Source organism: Platalea leucorodia, assembly GCF_965183815.1.
Source record: "Platalea leucorodia genome assembly, chromosome: 1".
NCBI classification, from domain to species: Eukaryota; Metazoa; Chordata; class Aves; order Pelecaniformes; family Threskiornithidae; genus Platalea; species Platalea leucorodia.
The window spans coordinates 143,921,742-143,947,935 of NC_138823.1; the positions used below are offsets into that span (position 1 = coordinate 143,921,742).

Here is a 26,194-nt window from a genome sequence, read left to right on the forward strand (position 1 = left end):
GGACCTGAAAACAGAATAAACAGACATGGCTTCACAAGGGCGAGAAGGGAATAATCACTTGCTGTGATCTGCGGGCTATGGTCTTTCTAATGTAGCCATATATGCTGTTAGCCTTCATCACCACAAGAGCACACTGCTGCCTCATGTTCAGCTTGTCACCCTGTACATAGTACACATCTACACAGCCAGTCAGTCCTCAGGCTGTTCTGATGCATGACAGTTTTAATACGTCCCAGACGCATGGCTTCACATTTTCTTTTCCTGAACTGCATGAGCTTTTGGTCAGCCCATCCCTCCAGCTTGTCATGGTCCTTCTGAATAGCAGCCTTACCTCCCAGCATATGGATTGCTTCCTCCAGCTCAGTGTCATGTATGAATGTGATGAGATTGCATACTATCCAATATCCAAGTAATTAATGAAAATTATAAACAGTATCAACCCTATAAATAACTCTGAGGAATATCACTCAAAACTGACTGCTAGTTAAACTTTAATCACTGACCACTGTCCTTTGAGCCCATCAGTCCACCCAGTTTTTCATCCAACTTGTAGTCCAGCTGTAGTGTATAACACCTATATACAGTCCAGTCCATATCTCCCCAATTTGGCTACAAGTCGCTACACAAGAATGTGCTGAAAACCTTGCTAAAGCCAAGGGAAATAACATCCATCTTCCTCCTTCTCTGGAGCTAATAATTTTATCACAAAAGGCAACCACATTGGCAAGGCATGATTTGTCCTTGGTAAATCCATGACAGCCATTTCCAGTCACCTTCTTGTTCCTTATGTGCCTAAAACAGCTTTCCAGGGACTCAGTTAAAACTAACCAACCTGTAGTTCTTCAAATCCTTTCTCCGGCCCTTTTTAGTTTCTAATTAATTCTAGCATAGATCTTTACCACAGGCCAGTGAGGTGCTTGCACATGAAGAAAATAAATTGTCCTCTTTTGCATCTTCTTTGAGAAATGAAGAAAAATTAAATTCAGCTGCCAAAGCATTTCTTTTAAGTTCGATTTCATTCATTCTCCAACTGGGTCTGATCATTTTTTATGTCTAATATTTTTTATGTTCTTTTGGAAAAGTGCAAATATTGCTAAAAGAAACTCCTTTCATCATAAAATATTTACCATCGTGAAAGATGTCTGCTCTATTAAAAATAGGGAATGAAGTATTAGAAAAAATAAAGAAAAGAATGACCAGACTTTTAGTGTCAACAATTTCAGGACAAATACACATATACATACACACACACAACCCCCCCAGTTGCAAGTGCATAAACAATGCTGATCCCCAATTTGTGACTGTAATCAGAAGCGCAAATCATAGAATCATAGAAGAGCAGAAGAATCAATGATTGCGTAGCTTTGCCAATACATCTTATGGTTCATTCTTCTATGTCTGTGTGAATATAAAATTTACTATAACTTCTACTTGAATATCCTCATAATTCATTAAGAAATGTGTTTGGAACTTCCCAATTATTATAACTACACTGTGAATGTAAATTTTGCTCCATCACTCAGATTTCTTACCTTCAGTGCCTCATAGTTTGATGTCCGAGTCAAAAAATTTTCCCAAGATTTATTTACCATTTCTTTCTGCTTATGGATCGCTTGGATCTGTAATATAAATGAGATTTACAAGATGCAACACAATCCTATTCTCATGAGCTTTCCTGAACTCTTTGCTTTTGCTGTTTGGATAGTATGTTCACCTATGCCCCTTTGGCTACCTTAGCTCATCCCTCTCACTTGACATTGGATGATAATGTTGTAGTAATGTACTTGTCCTTTAAAGACTTCACTTATGCACTGCCTTTAAAAAAAAAAGGCTCACCTTCTCTGTTGCAAACAAATTTTCCCCTCTTTCAACACAGATGTTGGAAAGTCCCAACTCTTTTCAGGAATACTTTCTGTATATTCTCACTCTCAAATGCTGAATAACAGAGATGGAATCAGTTTTGGGGACAGAAGTGCAGGCATCATAATGCAGGACAATCCCTCAAAAACACTGGCATGAGATTTTAGACAACTGGACCAATCGATCTTACTTCTCAGAACGCAGGAGAGGGTGAGACAGTAGATGAGCAAAAATGCCAAATGCTTGCCTTATAACCAAAGCTGGAAAATGTCTATACCTGCTCACCCTGAGCATGCTGGGAAGCACAAAGCCCTGCTTTGTGAAGTAATGAAGCTTTGTGAATATTCAGCCAAGGGAGCTTATAACAGAGACTTATGGTTCATTTTAAGAAGCAGATGTAGTCGTAATAGATACTTCAAATTGTTATCTGCTACAGATGAACACAGGTGCAACTCCTATAGTAACATAATGATAATTTCTCATTACACCATTGCTGACGAATCACTGATGATACTGCTTCATTTTTTCATGTTACTCTCTAAATATGGGCAAAATTATACAAATTGGGAGAACTGAGGTTAACCTAATTTAATTTAAAGTTAAAATTTTGCTGCTGAGACAGATTAAAATATCTTCAAGCAGTGTACACATACAGAATTCTCAAAATTATAAAGTAAGAAAATCTTCATATAATTTGACATAAGCTTTATATGGGCTGTACTTGTTTAAATACTCCTTGTTTTACCTTTATATATGCTTTTTCCTCCTCTTGGATTTCTTGGTGATGTTGACTTTCAAGCACTTCAGTCTGCAGAGCAGCAATCATTCTTCCAGTATCTTCTGATATCTCTGAAATAACTTTCAAGGCTTCCTCATCCGATGCGACAGGCCTGAATTCTTCTTTTAGTTCTGCACACAGTTCACTCCAAACTTCTCCAACCTGTGTGTGAAACACACGCCACACTATTTGATATTTATCTCTTTTTTTCCAGTTCCAATTATTCCAAATATAATACAGCAACAATCTCTCTCCTTATTGTTGTTTCACTTCCCAGAATTTTTATGCAAGGTTAGACTTCAGTAATGCTATACCAAATTCATTCATGATAATCCTCCCTAAGCCTTCCCAAGCCCAAGCTTGACTGCACAGAGCAGTAAGAGGAATGCTGGTAACTACAGAAACTTCAGAAATACAGATAGCTACAAGATACCAAATTACAGGAGCATTGTGTCCTACTGGCTGCTGCTTAAAATCTCAAATTGCACACATTATCAGAGCAAACTGCAACATGAGACATAAACGGAAGCTGGAATTATCAACTAAAGATCGAGTCTTGCTAGTTCCTGAACACTACAAACTCTCACGGACTTTGCTCCTAAGCAGAAAATCAGCATAAACTGAAGTATCTTTTGAGCAGGATGGCTCCCACAAAGCTTGTTATCCTGTTCTTGTTTCCTATAGGCACATCATTCTTAACTTCTGACAGTATGGATGGATACTGCATGTGGGGACAAAGACGGGAAAGCACAGAAAAACCTTTATCAGAATATGTACTTAATGTCATTGTTAACAGCAAACCACCCCACCCTAAACTGACCTTACTGCAAAAAGAGGCAGTCCTACTCTCCAGCCCTTCCCCAGTTTCTTACTCCTGTCCCGGCGCATTCCTGTTTCTTGAGCTGGCAAACAGTTAAAACTATTTTTTTCTGAGTTATTTTTAACTAGCATTGGTTTCCAGTCTTATTTTCTATGCAGTCACAAACATTTGTAGCAGTACAAAGGAAGAGTCTGGGGAGTGCTGCAATGATGGAGGTGGGATTGTTTCTTTTGATGGTAAATACTGGCTTACACTCTGTGAAACTATAGGTGACTTGTGACATGGGTGACAGCTTTTGAAAGGTTATTTGTTGTATCCTGAGATATACTTGCTATTTTTGCAAACACAGATACGATAGTAATATTTTCTTCCACAATACTCACTTTAAATTCAATATAACGCCGTATGATAGCAAGCGTGACAAAATCCTTAGCAGATAAACCAGGTAAATTTTCAAAACCTGAAAGAATATTAATCATGTGAGTATTAACAGCATGATGAATTCATCTTAAAATATAACATTCTAAAAAAAGACGCCATCTTATTTGTCATATAATCACATGCAAAATCATCATCACACGTACACCAGTCAGTCACTCTTCTAATCCTGAGCAGGCTTTTGGTGATAAAAAACCCCTGTTTTCTCTGTCATAAATTCACTCTATACTAACTCTTTACTTATGAGTGGCTCCAGTGACCTTCCAGTCACTTGGAAGGCCAGGATAGTACTGCATTTGCTACGCTTTTGTGGTAAGGGTTTGATCTTCTGTTACAGCAGACAAACAGTTGAGTTCACAGGTCACAGTTTCTAAAGAAGCAATTCAGCACAAACAGTGTTTGCTTTAGCTATGAAGTAGCCAAGAGGAAAATCACATTACAGGGTGACCAGTCCTTTGTTTCAAAGCTGTGTAATGAGGGTCTCCTCCATCTCATAGACTTGATCCTTGAGCATAATGCCTTGAGCATCATGACTCCATCTTTTAAAAAATATGTTTACAATATGTGTAAAAGAATAAGGTAGAGAAGTATGGTTGCTGAGACTATGTCTCATTTTTTGCATGCTGAATGTTAATAATACTTGATTTAAAAAAACCCAACTATGTCTAGTCTATCAAATCTCATTCTAGACTTCATCATACCATCTGTGTGGTAACTGGGAATGTAGCATCTATGTATTAGAGTATAATTACATCATGTTTTGAAGTTAAGAAATACCATAAATAAAGACCAATTAACATTGGTTTTCTAGATCACCATGTTACAGGCTGTTATGGAGCATGATTACATTAAGAGGAAGATGCTGAGAAAAGACTATAAAAATCTTTCCATTTTTTATTATCCACTTTCATGTCACTTCAGTACTTCACAGGAGACATTACCATGTATATAACTAACATAAGAGGTATGTGTTGAATATAGGAGAAAGCTGGAACAAAATCTCATGCCTTTTTGCATTAATAAAGAATTTGGCTGTGATCCACCATTTAATGTAATTAACACTAACAAAACTTAGTAAGAACCTGGGTTACAACAGAGGAAGAACTAGCTATAGTTTATTAGAGAAATTAAGGATGTTTTCAAACCAGTTGGTTCTCTAGGTTACGCAGGGAACTGGTTGAAGCAATTTCAGAACAATTATGGATCATCTTTGAACCTGTGGAGGATGGATGTGAAAAAACAAACATAATGCCTATTTTGAAAAGGGGAAAAGGACAAGCCAGAGAATATTGGTTCAGTTCAGTTCCTGAAAAAAGACTGAAACAAATAATTAAACAAATAATGTTTATGCAGCTAAATGGTAACAATGAAAACATTTATATCCAACAGGAATTAGTAAAACCTGAGACCTAGCTTTTGTCTGCAGCCAGATAAGAAATCTTATGGATGTGGAAGAGTTTATCATGTATCTTGACTTCAGTTTAGGTTTTTAGACAAGGGTGTAACGACTATTCATATTCGGTCTGCAAACAATATAGTATTAGGAGGGACTGCAGCATTTCGAAGGAAAAGACTGGAATGCAAATTAATCTTGCCAATCTGAAAAATTATCTAAAACCACAGAATTTAATTCAGTAAGGACAAATAAAAAATTCTAAATGTAGGAATAGTCATCTGTACAAATCCAGCTTGGTAGATGACTGTACAAGATCCTACGTCAAATAAGCAAACAATATCATGCCACTAGGAATACAGCAATTGTTATATTAATGTCAGAATGTTTATTTACAAGATGAGTAACGTAGCTCTATTTGGCTATGATGCTTCTGCTGGAGTACTGTGTTCAGTTTTGGGACACTACAGATGAAGAAGAATGTGAACCAACTGGAAAGACTCAAGAAGAAAACAATGAGAATAATTAAGAGGCTACGCTAGAAAATGAGATCAGTAAGTAACGTCTGCAGAAAGTAGTATTTCTTAATCTAGGGAAATAAAATTAAATGTAAAAGTGTTAAACATGAGAAAGAGATATTGTGTGTGCGAAAACAAATCACAGAAAATTTCAAGCGAATCTTAGGTTTAATTCTAGGAAAACTCTTCCTAATGGTAGGGGGCAGCAAAGTACTGGGGAAGTCTTGAAAGCCCCATCAATAGGGACTTTTAAGAACAGGATGAGCAAGCATCTATTAATAATACAGTGCTGATGATGCATCTCAAAGCTTCCTTTGACTTTTTTTTTTTTATAGTGACTGTATTGATTGCCAGTGAACAAGTTCAGTTTAATGACAGATATGACACTGACAAGGCAATTCACTTGTCTTACCTAGTTTGCACAATAATGAATAAAGTTTTGCCCGTATGTTTTCTGAAATTTCCATGACGGCAAAGCTGGGACAGCTGGCAGGCATGGGGATGACCTCTTGCTGTTTCTGGAAGCTGCTAGCAACCGGTCTCTTCATGTCTAAGAATTTCAAAACACAAAACCAGAGTAGAAGAATGAAGAGGTAGTATGTTCCCAAAGCTATTAGAGTTAGAGGAAATTCTATCTATGTAAGGAAGTATGAGGATGTTTAGCAGGCAGCTATGGACATATTATTTTCTGTGATGCCTCCTCCAAAAGAAGACAGTTCCATCTTACTTTGTGGATACCATGTAAATAATTTTGATACTTTGGTCAGGACTTTGAACATAATTTGGGCCCGGAAATATTAATTAGCATGACTAAAGATTTGTGAGAACGTAGAACTCTCCTTACTTCTTTTTACAACATGTAACAAAACACAATGCCTTTTGTGGCAGAAATTAAGGAGTTTAACTGTCCAGCATTAGAAAAGCTGTTCAGGATACTAGTCATGGTTCTGTTCATGATCTGGTTCATTCCCAGCTGATGTAGAAAATGCCATCTAGTGGCCAGACTCTAAAGAAAATAGAAGGTATTTTGGGTTTGGCAAGAACTACAGCATAAAGCTATAAATATTGTCATGTACTTTCATTAGGATTCAGACTGCAAAAACAAATACTGTCTTTGTTTTACTTTATTCAGTTAAACTGCTCATAGTTTCACATGCATCGTAAAACTTACCAACGATCCTTCCATATCGATCACGTTTGACTCCTAGCTCCAGCTCCTCCTGTCTCCATAACTGTATTAGAAGATTAGCTGCTGTTTGGCCTTTCTCCCCTCGCCAGGTGCTGATGTGCGAAGTGGTTTTAGGGTTGTCGCAAAATTCAACCAAGATTCCAAGAATTATATTGCACAGGTTCTTTTGCTTTAACTGGGTGAAGGGAAAAGGAAACAATGTTTTAAACAGTTCAAACCACAGTGATGTCTACCTTTAAAAAATAGAGAAATTGTGTAATATGTAATCAAGTAACTGCAAGCTTTTCATCACAACTATTTGCACAAAACTGGTGTACAAACTTGTAAATCTTTCAAGTTTCTGGAATCCTGCAATGAAAAGTTCCATAAATCAAGGAACATGAGGGGAATGAGTGTAGGATCATATAAGATACGCATACCTGTGTGTAGAATCACATAATAGGTTTTGTATACATGCTTCCAGGCTCACATGCTGGAGAATGTACTACTACCAAGATTTATGTTTGTAAGAAACAGACTCTGAAGGCAGTGGCTGAGCAGTACCACACAGCACCTGTTCTGTTTTGTGGCCAGATCTTTTAGCAGCAGCTGAAAGTAGGGAAGGGTCTGCAGCCTTGCACTGCAAGGGCATCAGAGGCTGGCAGTACGACCGGCAACAATGAGGATGGAACAAAACAAGGAAGGTGCATGCTTATTTTACGAGTGGTGAAATGCCTGTGCAAGCTGTATGTCCAAGACCCATAGAAGCAGCTATACATACAAAATACATGTACAAAGTAACTTTAAACATCAAAACTTAAAGCCTTGAAGTGTATACTAACTCTGCTCGTACTAACTTCAATATGAAGTAAGAAATGAGGTGCTTTTCTCAACAGAGATGTCATCCAAAATTAGAGCATAGTTTGAGTTTTCTTTTTAAAAAGAGTGTATTTTTGGTAAATTTAAAACTTCCTCTGTCAAATACTTATTTTTGAAAAAGATACATGGAAAATCCGTCCAATAATTTCTGAGCAGATATCCTGGTGTATGATTACCTTCCTATCTCAGGGAATTACATACACTGATCTTTTTGTTAGTATTATAATAGTCTTAGGAGATACTGTAACAAAAATAATGCAATTTTCCATGTTGTTTTACTACTCTCTCATTCTGTAACAACAATAATAAAAATACCTACTGCCAACAAATCCAGAAGGAGAAAAATGCCCTGTTTTTCAAGAAAATAATCCTCTGCAATGTAACATCCAATGACGCAGGACCTTAAACAGAAATAATTTCATTGTGTAAAAACATTTTTATGCTTTAGAACATTCTACAAGCATCTCATTTATTTTACTGAATTGCATAAATATATTTGGTATGCAATACGCTTCATACCTTCAGGGAGTAGAAAAATCATGTTTCACATGCCTTTTCATTGACACTGTATAACTAGATATACCCTACTGCTCTTTCTTCTCTTGCAGTGGCACACCTTCCTTGTAGCAGCCCAAGAAATTTGTCAGGTTCACAATGAATTGGATTAGAATATGGATTTGAACTAAAATCAACTCAGTAGAAGAGCCTAAAATTTAGCTAGATCATGTCCCTGATCTGGCTTATTGCAGGGCTGTGTAAATATTTCTGCCAGCAGAATCAACAGGGTGAGACAAGCAAGACTGTTTTTTTGGCAACAGTATTTGCTTTTCCCAGCTTAAAATGATCATAAAACCTCCCTTCATGTTGCTATTGCTTCCTTCTCTTATTTCCTCACTTACGGTCATTAACACAGAAACTGAAGGGATCCCCTGCATCAGTCTTTTCTCCCAGACAAACATATCATTTGGGTTTCAATGTATTTATCAACCTCTGCCTTAAAACAAATTAACTTTTGGTTATGGTCCTATGTATTGGCATTCTCCCATAGCAATCTTTAAAATATTTTTAGCCCAATATAGCCAGTTTACAAACACTTCTTATGCTTACACAGTTTTTAGCTAATATTGGTCTATTCTTGCCTTCTGTTTACTTCTCTGAAGTTATTTACAGACTCTAACCGTACACCTCTCAGAAACTCTCAGGTAACTCTGCATGTCAGGAGGTCACTCTGTGTGGGAAGTTAAGACTGCTGTGTAGGGGGTTAGGTTGTCATACTGAATCCCTATTTAGAAGAGAATACATGCAGAATATTCCATTTATTTTGTATCATTTTTAATTAGTCAAATTGTAGGAAGGATTTTTATATATTTTAAACAGAAGAAAGGCCTATATGTGCAGAGAAAGGCTATAGTATTGCAGACCTAAAAAACACAAGGCATTTTAAGATTTACTGCGCCTAAAATTTTTTACTAACCACAAGCAGTCGAGTGCACTGAAAAGGAGACAATTGTGGCCTAATCCACTGTGTAACTTCTTTGGATCCATCTGAATGAGTGGGATAAGTATATCCACTCCTTCATAGCTGAAGAGTTCCTGTTGAAATGTAATTAAAGCAATATGTTTCTTAAATAATATTTATGAAATAGCTACATGTAAGAAAATACAAAGGAAATTGAAAATTTTAAATATTTATATCGTATTAATTTTGGCCCACTTGTTAGAGCAGGATGTATTCCTTATGATAGACACAAGAAAAAGAGATTTTCAGTTTTTCCAAACTGCTAATCTCATTTGATAACACACTTTCACACATTCGTTTAAAAATCAGGTAAATTAGCAATTAAATAGGTGAGACACTTCCTAGTGGATTTCTGAGTGATTCTGCATTTTAACTGTCGCTATCACAGAAACCAGTTATCAGACCTGACTTGTTAGCAATGAACTACAGGTGACATCTGCTTTTGAATTAAAAAAAAAAAAAAGGCAGTATCCTTTAAATGAAAATACACCACATTTTGATGTTTTCTGCACAGTGTGAGGTAGAAAGATACACACCTTTCTGTGGAGATCATTTTCACAGAGAACAGACAAAAGAAATAATATGTCAGCTTGGATTTCCAGTAGAATGGCATCTTCTTTCTCTTTAGATTTGTTTGCAGCATACTTTAGGATGTCTATAAATGAATATATTTTATATGTGTGAATGTCCTATACGCAAGTCAGAATTCTATTACAGCTGCTGATTGTCAAAAAAATCAAATTTACACCAAGGGATTTTTAAAGGAATCTACTTATGCTGTTCAGTTTTATCTCCTGTGTTTTATAATAGCTTACAGAAGTGCAGCGCTCTGATGCTGTAGTTCCACAGACTTTACTCTTGGTGACAGAGTTAACAGCAGCTTGCACTGACTGCGGATCGGTTCCCTGAATTCATTGCACTGACTTCTTCCTTGTTCAGTCTCTGTGCTGCCCCTTGTATTGGGCCAGTGCAATGAATTCAGGGAACTGATCTGAATTAAGGAACTCTTAGAAAAAGGCAATGAACTTACTTACTGATTTGCTCTACTGTACAGCCTCACAAACATTTGTACTGACAGTGGAAATGTGGGAGAGACATAAAATACCACCACTGCTGAGAAAATCAGCCTTGAAACCACGATGTGAAAGAGGACATTCAGACACAGAACTCCCCCAAAGTAAGAAAAGTTACTTGAATCTGATATGTAAGGTTTAGTGTTAATTAATTTTGCTTTCACTAAAATCTGTAAGTTTCCAGAGTTTTCACTGAGTTCAACTTTCAACCGAGGATATAAAGTCTTTTATTTCTAGGCTTTGTATTAGAACATACTCTTTGAATTCCATAGGATCCTACCTATTTTGTTTCTTCCAGTATGACTTTCAGAGTACTGGAAACTTTTTATTATTGTAAGAAAAGAACTTAAACCAGTGTGTATTGGAACTTAAAACCAAATGTAACAGTAGGTATGTGTTACTGAACAAGAAAATGCTCTAATATTGCAGAGGCAGTTGTTAAGCAGTTTTATTCTGCTTTTATTCTTCATGCTGTTATTCATATAAAAGTACATTGCTGTTAATTTTCTTCTACTCTAAAGAGGATTTGTGGAAAGCGACACCATAACAGACTTAGGTAGAACAAGACTCATGGCTGGAGTTCCTAGGGGCTACCACAATGAAAATAAGATGTAACAAATGCAGTATAATAAAGGGAGAAGAGGCAGCTTTCACTCTGAAATTAAACACCTAGGCTTTTACAGCTGTCTGTTTTGCTTAATTCGTTCAGGTCTGTGTGTTAAAGTGTAACAAAATTCAAAATCAAATAAATTACATCTTCAATTAATGGTTTGAGGCTTTTTAGTTTTTCAGCAGTCAAAGGAGTAATACAGTAAAACCACAGCACACAAAAAAGCACGAACATTCTTAGTGTCAACAGAAATGTACTGATTTAAGTACAGCAATACAAATTGTGCTTTACCCAGTAACTGGCTAATTGCTCCCTGGTCACACAAATTAAGGTTCACAGCATCATCATAAAGGGACACAACAGATCTCAGCACTCTCAGGCTGTAGCGCATTTGTGCGAGTTTGTTGCCACGACCACCTGTTCCATGGAAACTGTTACCTTGACCAAAGAAAGGATCTGTGGAGCAATCACAATGAATATTTTTTTTGGCAGACAGTGTATGTTCAGAATAATAATGTGCTCAGGAAAAAAAAAAGGCTTATCAGTGCAAGCTAAAAACAAACAAAAAATCCCTTAATATTAGAAAGGCTTCTTGTTTAAAACCATCCAGTAATAAGCCTTTGTGTCTAGGGCAATGCTTTTTACATTCATAAGAAAGGTATGATTTTGGTGAACATTTAAAATCGTGGTAATTTTTTTAACATTACTAGGTTAATGACCAGTCTCCAAAACTCAAAATATCTTCTCTAACACAACATGGTGCTTAGGGACACGGTTTAGAGGTGGACCAGGCAGTTAGGTTAACAGGCTGGACTCAATGATCTCAGAGGTCCTTTCCAACCTTAATGATTCTATGATTCTATGCAATATCAACCTTTTGACCTCCATTAGACCCAAATGAAAAATTCTTCCTCGGAAAACGTATCAATTTCATTATGAAAACTATCCATCCCCAGAAAACCAGTCCATGAAATTGGGTGCAGTTAGTTATCTTTTTGCTGTTAGTTATCTATCTCAGCTGATGGCCACAAGCCAGCTTTAGTCTGGAAGCTGTCTTACTGTGTACAGCTCTAACTCCTCACAGCAGGAGTTACTGGTTGGACTGGTTGCAATTAGTGTACCTGACTAGCTTAAAACACAGGCAGTAGAGATGTGTGGCTGCTCACACAACTGAAGGAATATCAATATAGTGGTACACAGGGCATGGGGCACCAGTTTATCCTTCAGGAGAAAAAAAAAAATTATAGTCTTTTTTTTTAGAAAGATCAGTTTCCTAAGTGACTCATTGAAAAAGAACCATTCTGACTTCACGAGTTTTACATTTTTCCTTTCTGTCAAAGAAAGTAAGTTCAGTTGAGCTGTGTTTTGAGGCTACTGTGTATGAAAGCCATGAGCACCTACTGACCTTGGCCTATACACCATTCTAGAAACACAAGGAGAAGAGTATTCGCTTGGCAGGACAAATATTTATCTACTAGCAAGGGAGCCACTGAAGCTAAAATAGCAATTGCATGAAGCTGTAATTCTTCATATTGGGCAGCAGACCAGTCATGAAATCCAGGCTTTTGATTTGGTTTTACATAATAAAGCAAAGCTGGTATCACATCATTTTCACTGAGAAGCTGCAGAGTCAAGACAAAGAGAAAGAGAGACAGCTTACAGGTTTAGCTTACAGGTTTCACATGCAAGTAAGAAAAATGTAAAGCAATGAGTCAACTTTATCTGTCCTACACTAAGAAAATTCTTTTTTATTGAGAGAGTACGTCATGAACGCTACAAGTACAGACAAACTCTGTTATTATTCTGTAGCATTCCCACAGACTGTGGTTTGTTAAACTTTATTAAGTTCTTCACATGTATTTCAATAATGCTTTGCAGTCACTTGTCAGCTAATTTTCCTAGCATGGTCTAGGTTTGTAACTTTTCTAAAATAGAAACTGTATGCTGCTTTTAAACAGCAGGACTTGGTCTGAAGCTATATATGAATTCTTGATTTGGAGAACAGCTGATTTCAGTCAACTGGACTATGCCAGATGGACAGCTAAATAATATTCCTGTGATTCTTTTGACCTTTTTTTTTTTTTTTTTTTTTTTTGCTTACTGTATCTTCTGTTCTGTTACAACTTACCTGTACAGCACAAGGGTCTTTAGATAAGACTCCTATTACATTAAACAGTAACTTCTTCAGCTCGAAGTCCTCATAAGAGTAGGTAAGTTTAAGACCTTTTACCAAGGGATTGGGAATTTTAACTGTGAAGGAAATTGTAGATAAATTACAAAAAAATCATCATTAAAGTAAAAATAGTGTAATTATGCAGTACGAAATCTCTTACCTTCAGTAAATGTTGCAAGTACTATTAACAGCTTTGCAAATCCACTTTCCTAATAGGCATTCAAAAAACATACATTAATTAAATTAAATTGCAGTGAAATTGAGACTTATGATTTAATTTTAATTTTGCTTTTTTCTGCAGAACACAGAGTTTAATGTATCACATGGCAGAACAAACAGAATTTTATCAACGAAGAGATCAGACATTTGGACATTGTACAATACTAACTAAATACAGTCCTAAGGGTACAATTCGTTAAACCCATGTCTCATTCAGTACAAGTGTGAACTTGTAACTTGTATGGGGAAGTCCCAAACACATGTATTCGCTACTATAATCTACCACACAAGAAAACCATATTCTCAGTACTGTTGGAGTTGTGTTTTTTAAAACGCATTGGTGCATGTCTAAGTTTATACAACAGAGTCATCAGTACATACAATTTTGTGCCTTCAGTTGTGAGTACTAAGACACTTATATTCAACTTCAGTGCATTTACAAGTAAGCACATGAAAACTGCATGTATGCGCAACATGCATTTACAAATATTACATATTAAAAATTCAGAAAATTCACAGCTCCTAGAGAGCTAACAGAAGGACAATTATGTCTAATATAACTACAGACAGGACCAAAGCCAGGGAGTGTCTATGCAGCACACTAGAGGCAAAAGAGCTTTGTTTCTGAGGTGATTAGAAGCCATGGTTACCAGGACATTGCTCTTCTTGAGCAACAAAATACATTAGCTTGGCCTCAGTACTCCAGCAAAGCCACCACAGAGCTTTCCACCAGCTCCCAAAAGGAGCAGAGCTCACAGAACACTACACAGACATCCCCACAGAATCAAGCAGTTCTGTTAGTTTTGCAGCAGCTTTCTAGATGCATCCCCAAAAAGCTGGGCTCAGGTGTTTTCAGCCTAGCTCTGGAAATATTAGCATACACCCAAATGATTTTAACAATCAGAAAAATATCGCAAAAGTAATTTTAAAGAAAACAGTGAAGTACACAACTATATTACCTATTAGTTTTTGTCTCTATGGTATCTATATTCTCTGTACAAAGCCATTGCAAAGTGGTTAAATAAAAAACAACATTAAAACTTATTAATGTTTTCTCCTTGATGATTAATGCAGTGCTAAATTCTGATGGAAACCAGTAAGCAATTACCAAACAGACAGTTTTGTTCTAACACGGCGATAATCATAATTAATATCATTATAAGCTTGACTTTAAATTTTCCAGTTTACTTGTGGTGAGAAAATGATTTTACTTTTGAAAGGTTCAGATTCCTGTGTTGATTTCTGAATTATGTTAAATACAAGACCAAGTTTTCCGAAGTTGTTTGGATAGTATATTAAGAAAAAAAGAGAACATTCTGATGAAAATTTCTCTGGTATTATCTACAAGGCAGGATTCAATGGTAATGTTAATGTTTTTGTCTACATGATATTTATACCTTGTACTTTATCTCCATAAGTGAAGTAAAATCTCGAGGAAGGCTGAGAATACAGAATCTAAATTAAAACATTTTAATTTTTACCTTGCATTGAAACAATTTTTCTTCCTTGTAGTAAAAGGAATTAAAAATATGTGTCCTGGTTATTTATCTTGTAGGAAAAAACTGCTCTGTTTCTACAGCCAGATAAAAAATTTGAACATTTCAAACATCAAATATGTTGCTGCAATAGTATAACAGACATTTCATAATGCTTAGTGATAAAATGGAAAGCTTGAATGAAAAATCTGTAAAGTTCATTACAGACTACCTATTCAGTAATACAGCCAATTGGGAAACTTCTACTCAAGTTGAAAAATTAATTCCCTGAAAGTAATCCATTCCTGAAGAGCCAATAGATCTACAGGAATTTGATTGCTTAATTATTCAGTATGTATGTTACAACTTCATTTGAAGTTCTAAATCTCAACTGTAAAAAAAGAGAGTAAAAGAATATTAACATCTATAAAAAGCTAACTTCTCTGCAGTTTCCTCATAAAAATTCTGGAATATTACAGAAGAATGAGTCATCTACTTTTTAGGCATAGTCATTCTGGACTACATTTATGTGACCTAGTCTTAGAAAGAATTCATGTGCCTCTTATTAACTGGATCTAAGTAATTATTTTCTCAGCATCTTACTTAGAGCTTCTGAGCTGATTTTTGAAGGACCCTTCTTGTTCTGGTTATGAGGCGCAGATACTTCAGTTGAATTTGGGCCATCTGAATATAGCCTGTACTCCTACATCTTCAAACTACAAATGAGATTTAGTGCAAAACTCATTGTAACAGAATGGCACATGTGAGAATCTGTACAAGAATACAGGAGTTAATATTAATTTTTGCACATGAATAGTGTTAGTGTAATTTTCTAAATATTAAATAATGCTGATGCTAGTACTCCAGGCTAATGACCTACAGATTTGAAGCCTCTTTGAGGTAAGGGGAATTGCAGAAAGAAAAACGGTTTCTTGCTCAGCAAATCTAAGAAAGAGGAAAGCACTGAAGACAGAGTAGAACAAATATTAGAACCCTACTGGGGAAAAATACTGAGTTTATAATAGCAAAGGAGAAGTTATTAGTCTCTGGGATATAACTATAAATACTTACAATCATAGGTGCTGCAGGGTTTTCAGCTACTAATGTGGCAATCACCAAGAGGTCATTCCGTAGCTGATGATCGTAATGCCGGAAACCATGCATGAGAAGGTCTACAAATACTTCTTTCAAAGCACTGAAAGGAAAGGGAAATGCATTTTACCTTTTCTTTTCATATTCTAATTTTAGACAGCTCTAGGTATATGAATCCTCATTCAGCATCATACTTTTCAAAGCCTTAGGGTTTAATTGCAAGAGAAATAACTTAAAACTTTATTATGAAATTGATTCTTATGTGTACCACTAGACATCCAATTTAAGCGTATACGCAAGGTGCATGCATTACAAATTGCACCTTCCACTGTATGTGTTATAATTAACTAATAGACATAATATTTACTCAAGCATGGAACTGGATGTTGTTGAATAATTATTGAGAAGAAATTGTCTAATCTTAAATAGTTAAAACAGTGTAACTCACTAAAGGAGAACCTGTTATTTACTCCAGCACAGGATCAGAACTAAGCCTTGTATATCATAGCATAGCATTTCCTACTGATTTGATAACATAAGCATTTCAACAGTGCAGTAATACTGGCCTACTGAGCCCAACATGTGAGCCTGAAAATGGTGCAATTAACTTTTTCATCATACAAAGCAATAGATAGGGCTATACCTCCTGCACTATGCAGCAGAGCACCTTGATCTCCCTCTTGCCCTGTAACAGAAACAACTGGTGGTGGATCGCTGTGTTCATGAAATAAAGAGAGGCTTGACAATGAAATAGTTTTGATGTTGACTGGATGTGCTTTTAGCTGGATTCTGGCCACTGAGTTTGTAAGCTACCTGGCAGGCACCTCTTGGATCATGTATCATTTCCTGGCATCTCACAGGCCACAGTGCTACCTAACTTGCTGAAACAGAAACAGATGTCTGAGGGGTCTAAATCATGGGCTGCTTGGCTATGAGGTTTGATCCAGTCGTGCTTCCATTCTGGAGAATCAGATGTGTTAACACTGAAACTTAATGAGGATTTAATGAGAGACCTCCATTCCCTGTTTGTATTTTCTCTTGATTAATTTCAAACAAAATGCTACACAACAGCAATGCTTTAAATGTCTCCAAAATTACGGTATTAACTCATAAAATGCTTCCCTGCACTTACTGCACACATTCCAAGCTACTGAGCTGATTAACAACTTCTTCTTTTGAGGTGTTCTCTAACAGGTTCCATAGGATTTCTGAGGAGCGGAACACCAGCTGTCCTGAGGGATCAACACCATTTAGATACAAACAGAGTCTGCTGGCTGCTTGGGCCTTCATCATAAGTCTGCAATTCACTCCTGAAATTATGAAAATCTGAATAATTAATTCCCTGTAGGTCAGTAATTGTTTTAGGCATGTTCAGAGAACAAATGATCTAAGACCAGAGGTTACGAGATTGTTGAAAGAACAGTTTCTACTAACCAGAACTGGAGAGATGCTGGAGAGCTTTAAGTACCCACAACTTCTCAGTAAGTTGATTTTCAACTAATGCTAGTGACAAAACGAGAGTTTCTGCTAATCCTCCTAATTCAGCCATCTGAATTTTATAGTTTGCGCTTGTTGGCTGGTAACCTGCGCATACAATAGCTTTAGTTATAATGCAGTAAATGTTCAGAATTTTGGTTACTTCATAAAATATTCATCCTTTCTCAAGAAAGAACTGAGAACTGAGTATCATAGTTCCTTAGTCCTAAAACCAATTGAAAAAAAAAATCTAACAACAAGAGCTGCTTTTCTTATATCTGAGTATTAATAGTGCCTAAAGCATATCCAACAGACCTACCCTCAAGAAGACTAAAATGCTATATAAACAAATCAATTGCTTCCTAGAATTTACAGAATGAAAGAACAAGCAAGATTATACAGAGGTGAAAAACCTTCTTCAGGTCATGCAATAAGTTGTTAGTGCAGAACCCAGTTGTCTTTTGTAGCCTATTCACTAGAGAATTAACACCTTCTATTATTGTAATACTTAAAATATGTGAATCCAACCTTTGATTTATAAGCTTGACTTTCTAAAGTCTCTCTGTTTTTACTTTTGTCCATGCATATGCAAATCCCTATTTCATTACTGAGTTAGGGGGAAGGGGAAGCACTGAGAAAAGAAATTTATATTTATATATGCTAACTCGTGAAAGCAAAGTTTATCTTCAGTAGCTTAAAATATATATATATATCAAATGACATGAAATGTAGGATTGATAAATGCAGGTAATGCACACGGTGAAACAAGTTTTAACTAAGCATAAACTCTGATAGGCTTTAAGTTGGTATTACTTTATAGGTAAGAGAACTCTGTAGGATCAAACTTTCACACAATTTACATGTCTGCTTAGAGATGAAAAATTTGACTTAAAAAAATTAGACTGAAATACATTCTTCATTTTTGAAATAACATCTTATTTTCTAAATCTGGAGGAGAAGAATAAAATCTCTCAATATTTAACATTCACTTAAATCTTGATGGAACTATTCACAGATATACAACTAAACGCACACAGAGCTGCTTGCAGGATTTGTGTCTTGTTTGTAAGGTAAAAATAGATTTATATGCTTTCATATTTCTAGAATCTTGTGAGGGCTGTTGCAGCTGCAGCTTCTTTAGGCCTCCTAAAATAAATGACAACTAGCAAGAGGGCACAGGAACTAGTGCCATGCTGTAGGAACACAGCAAGGGAGCACACGGACATCCAGCATGCTCCATCACCTGCACTCTGGATCCACACCATGAAAATGTTCATCTGTAGCTTGGCTACTTGTAAATCTAGTGCTGTCTCACAGCACATGATCCTGTGCCCCTCTAGGACAGAATCCATGACTGACTTTGCCTGATAACAGCCTCCGGCACCATCATAAGGGTCAAAGGAATAAATAGTAGTGGATACTGATGACAGTTTGCACGTCTATCCATAATACCAGAGGATCATGCTTGAGCTCATATGCAGGCATCATCAGCTTCTTTCTGCAGAGAGAATTTATTCAAAGCCTATGCTCAAATGTGTCCATATAACATGAACTCAATCAAATTTAGATGGGCTCAGATCTATCCCTCACAAGCACCAAAAGTGAAATCAGAGCTGCTTCTCTCCAGGCTACATATACAAAGTTGAAAATCACATTTCCTTTCTTATAATTCTGATCCTAACTACTCTTTCTTCCTCCATTATCCACGTTTCAGAGAACTTGTGACCACTTCACATTTTCTATATACTATTTAATCCTAATCCCATAAGTGTAATAATTAATTCCTTGTACACTGATGAACTAATTTCAGATTTTGAGTATGCATTTCTATAAAAACCTGTTAATTGCACATTTGCCAATGCTATATATTTAATATATGAGATACAGTAACTATAGTTATAAAGAAAAACTAATCCATAGCTAATTAAAAGAGTCATTTCAAAGTAGCTGGGATCATAAACACTTGATTTCTTGTGACACTTGAAAATACTGTGCTTTACCTGAAAGTAGTTTTCTCGGTAACTCCATATTATAAAAGCTAACAACACACTTACAGATTTGTATTCTAACTTGAGAGCTTGGCACCCTCATCAAATAACCTGTGGGAAACAGAAAAAAATGTAATTTCCAAAGTTTATAATTTTTTTAGAAAGTAATCTTAACACTGCTATTTACAGTATTTAGTGTTTCCTTTGGTCATCCCCCCCTACAAATCTGTCATTTCATGCAAAGTTTGATTGCTAAGTACTCAAGGGACAGGGACTCCGACACTGAAGAGGACAAAGGGGTCTTGGAGGAGTAGCATAAGGTTCATCAAAAAGTGACCTCCTCTGCTCTATGGCTACAGACCCTTATAAGAGACTGGATGTTATTCCAGAAGTCGTGGAATTCAGAAGAAAGCTACTACACTAGGCTGTTGTCATCATCACCATGTCAGAAACTCTTCTTCTAGCAGACATGGTATGACAGAAAGAGATCCCTTTCCACAAGATAAAGAGAATTCCATTGAGAGCTACCAGTGCCTAACACAGATAATATAAAAAATCTTTTAGATTCTAGTGTCTTTTTGGACATGCTACTCTAAAGAGAATCTGGAACTATCTGAAACCAGGAGGCCATTCTGCTATCTACTCGGACCTGTGAAAATAAAGACTTTTAAAAATATTTTTTTTCTCACCCATTTCAAGGATGATCTTTTTTTCATGTGTGACAGGCTGATCATGCTACCTCTTTACCATTTAAATCTTACCATTAAGTGAGCTGATATATCACTCCTGCTCTATTCTGAATCCTTTTTGACCTACAGTGCTTGCCGTATTTTCTTTGAAAATCACAAATGTGACATGCAAGGCTGTAAAAAGACATTTTGGTACTAAGACGTCCAGTGACATTAAGACATGACTTTGACACCTTTTCCTCAACAACTCTCTCAGAAGAGATTTCTGAGAGACAGAAGCTCATGGCTGAGATGCAGCAGGAGGCTGAAGTCAGAAATTACTACTCCTAGTAAGGCATGGCACTAAACTGACTTGTATTTTGCCTTTGTAGGTGATAGGCCTCAGGCTTTTGGGTTTTGAAGGTTTGAGCTGGGACTCAGGATTTACTGTTTCTCACTTGTTTCTTCCATTTGGTTTCAAAAAAGCAGGAAGGGTACACGTTCCCCTTATCCCAGACTTCGGTGTTTATAGTAATATACCAGTTTCTCAGAGCAAAATGAAACGAAACAGGCTATAGACAGGTTTAGTTCTTCAGCTGTACTGATAAAGTTATCTCACGTAGCTTCTGACATTGGCAAATAGGTAATTCTGCTAGCTAATCTGCAGGTTAGCTGCACAGCAAAATAAGAATGGTTTCTAATACTAAAAAGCACAGAGGACTGAATGAATAACTGAAAGAAATTACTTACATTTACTAAGGAAGTAACAAGAAATTAAAATCGTGCTAATAGTACAGTTAATTTTATTATGGCATAATAATAACTTTATTGTGGCATTATCAGTTTACACTCACCCAGTTGTGCAATGGATTTTGAAACTGCGACAGAATAGCTTATTTCATCAGACGATTTCTTTTTTTGAAATGGTAACCTGAAAAAGGAAATTAAAAAATATTACAACTATGCTTAAAACACTGCAGAAGAACACTTTAATCAAGTCACCAGAAAAGCTCAATAGCTTTTCTCTTCTTCCTTGACTTTTTTTGCAAATAAGGACACTTTTCCCAGGACAAATACATTCTTTGCAATGCTGATTCTACACTGAAATTTCCAGTTCCATAATCTGGCAATTACATTTTGGCAATTACTGGTACATGTTCATAGATAATATTTTCATAATTCATATTTGATGCAGTAAGAAATACTGAATAAACAAATGTCATTTAAATGTGGAAAATTAAATCCTGGAACTTAGGCACTATCAGACTATTGCAGAGCTAGACTATGCATAGACATGTGCAGAGGTGGGAAAAAAGGATCATATCCCTAGGCAAGACCTCTTGAAATGGATAAAAATAAAACCAATAAACTGACTCCAAATAGCCCAATGACAAATTTATTTTTAAAAACGGGATATTAAGAAATATTCAATAACATTTACAAAATACTCAGATATTACATAAGCAGGTAAGTGCTAAAAATTCTCTAACAGTAAACATTACAATATTATGCTAAGGTCTCTGCAACTCATAGTGTAGAAGCAGCTTTCCGGTAGGTTTACCTCTGTAAACACAACCAGAGAAAAAGAAAGGAAAGAGCAAATAATGGACTAAATGGGGAAAAAAAAAAAAAAAGAAACAGACGCTGAAAAAAAAGTGGGAAGAAGACAGGTAAACAGAACCAGTTATGAAAGAGTGGAAAATTTTACTACAGGAGTTCCAGTATCTGAAAGGAAATTTTAAATAACAGCCCCTCCCTCTAGTTATAGGCTTCTCTTTGTCATATGAAGTAGTAGTGAATTGTGGGGGAATTTCCATAGTACAGAAATTAAAGCAAAACCCAAGGGTGCAATCTTCCAAAATATATTCATTGCAGAAACCACAATTATTGCTGAACTGCTGTAAGAGACGAAAAGTCTTACTTACAACTACATTTCATCGACTTTATATACTCATTTTCAGTTTTGTCACGCTTCTGCCAAACACCGAAGAAAATGAAACTTCGTGATGTACCTTCTCATTCTCCACTGCGTGGCAGCAAAGGAAAGCAGTACAACTGACGGTGCTCAGGGAACTAAAAGATCCAGCTGAGAAGCTCTATGTTTATTAAACCTAACAGCTGAGAGCAAGCTATGTAAAAACCTATCCGAATATCTGGTTTACTATGCAACTCATTTTCTGTCTGGCATAATTTTTCTCTTCCTTATTCTCTCCAATTATAATTAAATACAGTAGTAACTGTAGTTACAAGCATTCCATAAGTAACTTTATTAAATTATTGAGGAGGAGAAAACTACTGACAAGTGTGGATTACACCTAAATTTTATTCTACAAATAATTTAAAGTACAGCACGACAATGACAATGCCCAAAAGTTCATGCAATATGTTTTAAAATTAATTATAAATCCCAAATCCTCCAATTGTTGTGGTTCTTTCTCTTCTGCAATATGGCTTGTCATTTTGTAAAGCTTACCTTCAGGTACTGAAGTGTCTTTGTGTCACCTCAGGTTTTTAAACTCACTTAGAGAGCTGGTTTGAAACAGCAAAACGTACCTCAGCAGGACTTAGCTGCTGAATCTTTTGAGGCCAGCAGTCCCAGAACAACTTACTGTAGGCAATAAGACACCTTGGGAAATCCTGCTTCCAAGCAAGCTGGGGCCAATTACAATAGTTTCAAATGATGTAATACGTAGCTCCACAGATACTGAACTGATAAAATGGGTCCCTCCTTCAGGCCAACAGAAATTGGATTCAAGGAAAACACAGTTCATGAAAAGGAAGGGTGATATAATAGATACCTTGCAGATAGAGATGCCTTGTAGATAGACGCTGTATGGATATGTCAGTTGCCTTAGAAAATGTATGAACATGTTAATAGAGCAGTGTTTAAATCTCTAAAAGAAGGGCTGAAGTACTTACCCACATAATTTAATAAGTTCACATAAAGGGTCAGTGAAAGCTTCTTGTTCATTCATTTTTTCTGCACACAGGTTAAGAATTTCGATTACTTGTGCTAAATCCTTAAGGGGCTTTTAATTTAAAGTTAAGGAAATCAGATTGTTTGTGCTGCTATGAATCAGAAGAAAAAGTTGAAAACTGTATTCATCACACTTCAAAGACACAACCAAGAAAAAACAAGGCCAATGCTTTCAAAGTTAGATGTCTAAACTGAAGCATGAGTCAATACTTATGCTTTTCGAAGCAGCCTTACTTTTACTGAAGTACAACATTGCAAATCTGATTTAGCTTTCTTATCAGCTGAACTCACTTCTAAGCCTTGAGGTATTTAAATTCTTTCCTACTCTAGTCCCAAGTGACTAACTAAAGTTTGAAAATCTGGACCCAAACACATATTGAGATTATCTAATTTAGGGTAGAGGCACAAGATCAAAACTGAACAGATCACTGAGACTGAGAAGTTACTAGCAGTCTGCTGACTCATGGAAACTGCCTGTAAGTACTTAGCCAGAACTCAGTTGTGAAGTAATGTGATAGTTTAAATCACTGTGGCAATTAGCTGAACTGTACGAAATTAATCACATTTTTCCGTATGCCCGCACACTCCCTAGTACTTCTGATTATTGGAAGCCTTTCAATTTGTACTGTAAATATGAAAAAAGTTTCAGATAAATTAGCCTGACTTTATTTTTCTTTAAAATGTCTCCTCACTGGAAGTCATTGCTATTTTATCTGCTGCTTCTTAAGTGGTGACAATTATTAGGCTTGTCTACTCTGAGTTGAAAGTACATTAATTACATTTTGAACAGTTTCAATCACTATACAGTGGCGGAATTTTGTAGCAAATGAATCTAGCATCCAAGAATCTTGCTAACCTACCAGCCTTGGCTATGTGTGCACAAGAAAGCCAATGATGAGAACATATGTGGACCATCACCGCTCTCCATGTGGAAGCACAGCACATCATAACATGCTTTGCTGAAAAGTCAGCATATTATCATACATAAACCACCATGACTTCAGAATTCTATAGTGGCAAAAAGGATACAAGCCCATTTTCAAAATGCTTGACTACCTTCTTGAGAGTTTTCAGCTGCTCTTTTTCCAAATCTTTCTTAAATAAAAGAATGAAAAGCAGGTTTTAATTGCAGTTTGCCTTAGAACATTAAATGATTATGTTTATCCCCTTTTAAGTTTAAATGAAAATGCAAAACAGATTAAAAAAATCACAAGACACAATGAAATGCTGAAAGCGCTTTGCAGCAGGATTAGCTCCTTGATCAAGCCTCATTTCTAAGTACAGAGTCTGCGCTCCTGTAACTGAAGGGCCTTTTTAAAACTCGATCTTTTGTTCAAATGCATGGGCTCTTTCTCTTAAATTCTTTGGGATTCTGTGAAAGACAACTAAGAAAACCAAACCTATGTCAGACATGACATAAATACATGAAAATGTAGATCTAAGTGGCTTAGAGTGGAGCTCTGCCACCACTAGAAAACAGTCTGCAAATTCAAAGTTGAAAACAACTGACATGAGGATATGTCAGGGTGTGTCAGTGATATGCAGCATTCATTCCAGCTCTTCTAAGCACCTCCACGCTGGGCAAGAGCACTGCAACTTGAGGCAGGCCAGAAAGTTGTTTCAGGAATCTACAAGCCCAGAATCCTAGGGGCATTTTATCGTGCATCTTATACTCTCTAGAGAAGCAGTATAGAACATCATCCAGCACCTTTTTCTTCAGTCAGTAAGTTTATTCTATCAGCTCTGTATCAAAAGGGGGGAAAAAAGGACACGAACTACTTCTCTGTGGGGCATTAACTTAAAATGTGGTATGTTTAATCGAGTTCTTGTTTTAAGGATATAAATTACTACGTTTTTAGGTCAAAAATAACTGATGGCTTAACGAATTTAGTCTGCCAAATCTTCTTGTGGAGACCAAAAACAGCCTGTGGAAGTCCAGAAGATTATGCTCTCCTGTGTGCCTACATAGTCATATTTGTTCCTCAACACTGAACTTTGTATATTTCTCCTTCCTTTAAAATCACCTCCTTGGAGAAATGTTAGCAGTTAACTCAGACAATTACATAAACTCCTGACATACTTTCAGTAACTCTGTATGTATTTGTTTCTCAGCCGTAGGTTTTAGCACTCAAAAACTCCCAGATAAGCTAGAAATTTTGCATCTCTAGTTTTTAAATGCACAAGCTTTTGTCTTTTTTTTTTTTTTTAAAGTGCCTGTGTGAGGACGTACTGGGTTCTCTCTCTTTTTTTACTATACAAACCTCACTGATACCATTCTCTATTACAATGACCATCTTTAGAAGAAGTGTTCAAATACTGGAACAAATACTTCAGCTTTGTGCTCTGTAGCCCCAGCCACCAGTGCCATCTGGTTTATTTAGGTCGGGTACTAAAGTAATTGTATAAAACATTTTTCTAAGCCCCATTACTATCTGTGTAACTGAAATAACGAGGTATCAGGCTTACTTACTGAGTCTGAATCTTCGAGTAGTTTGATGACGTGATTCAGATCCACTGATCTTAACTGGGTATCCTGGAAAAGTCACACTTTTAACTTCTTTTTTTTTTTAGACTGTGCTTAAAAAGTGCTTAAACCTTAAAACGTACAAGTGCTGCGTTGAACCAACAAGAATCTATCCCCGGAGGGGTAAATCCAGGCTGTGTGTGAAGCACAACCCGGGGCTTGTTCTCAGCCCGACGTAGCGGCCAGGCCAGGCCAGGCCAGGGCAGGCCAGGCCAGGGCAGGCCAGGCCAGGGCAGGCCAGGCCAGGGCAGGCCAGGGCAGCGCCTCCCGGCCGGGGGCGGCTGCAGGCGGCGGGGCCGGCGGCTGCCTCCTGGCTGCGGGTGAGCTCACCTGGACGGCGCCGAGGTCCGCGCCGGCGTCCGAGGCGTTCCTGCGCCGCTCCCCGCCGCAGCGAGAGGGGCCGGGGGCCGGCGACAGCGCCGGGGAGCGAGAGGGCGCCCGTGAGGCGGGGGGCTCGGCCAGGGAGGCCATGGTGCCCGCCCGCAGCCGCCGCCGCCCGCTCGCCCACCCGCCGGCGGCAGCAGCGCGGCCCCGCGCCGTTGCCAT

General features: G+C 37.0%; 1 protein-coding gene across 1 annotated transcript in view; it reads right to left on the reverse strand.

Moving 5' to 3' along the window:
- Nucleotides 1–26,194, reverse strand: part of CFAP69 (cilia and flagella associated protein 69) — a gene marked incomplete at both ends in the record, with an annotated part of 28,730 nt that extends 2,536 nt beyond the window's left edge. The window contains 21 exons of the mRNA XM_082321072.1: nt 1,533–1,619; nt 2,606–2,800; nt 3,842–3,918; nt 6,220–6,357; nt 6,979–7,171; nt 8,174–8,255; nt 9,329–9,447; nt 9,910–10,028; nt 11,348–11,512; nt 12,462–12,678; nt 13,185–13,306; nt 13,390–13,438; nt 15,995–16,118; nt 17,148–17,325; nt 17,450–17,599; nt 19,492–19,590; nt 21,002–21,078; nt 23,067–23,176; nt 24,154–24,219; nt 25,595–25,657; nt 25,979–26,194. Of these exons, the coding sequence (XP_082177198.1) occupies nt 1,533–1,619; nt 2,606–2,800; nt 3,842–3,918; nt 6,220–6,357; nt 6,979–7,171; nt 8,174–8,255; nt 9,329–9,447; nt 9,910–10,028; nt 11,348–11,512; nt 12,462–12,678; nt 13,185–13,306; nt 13,390–13,438; nt 15,995–16,118; nt 17,148–17,325; nt 17,450–17,599; nt 19,492–19,590; nt 21,002–21,078; nt 23,067–23,176; nt 24,154–24,219; nt 25,595–25,657; nt 25,979–26,194 (2,646 nt within the window). The remainder of the gene's footprint in view (nt 1–1,532; nt 1,620–2,605; nt 2,801–3,841; nt 3,919–6,219; nt 6,358–6,978; nt 7,172–8,173; nt 8,256–9,328; nt 9,448–9,909; nt 10,029–11,347; nt 11,513–12,461; nt 12,679–13,184; nt 13,307–13,389; nt 13,439–15,994; nt 16,119–17,147; nt 17,326–17,449; nt 17,600–19,491; nt 19,591–21,001; nt 21,079–23,066; nt 23,177–24,153; nt 24,220–25,594; nt 25,658–25,978) is intronic.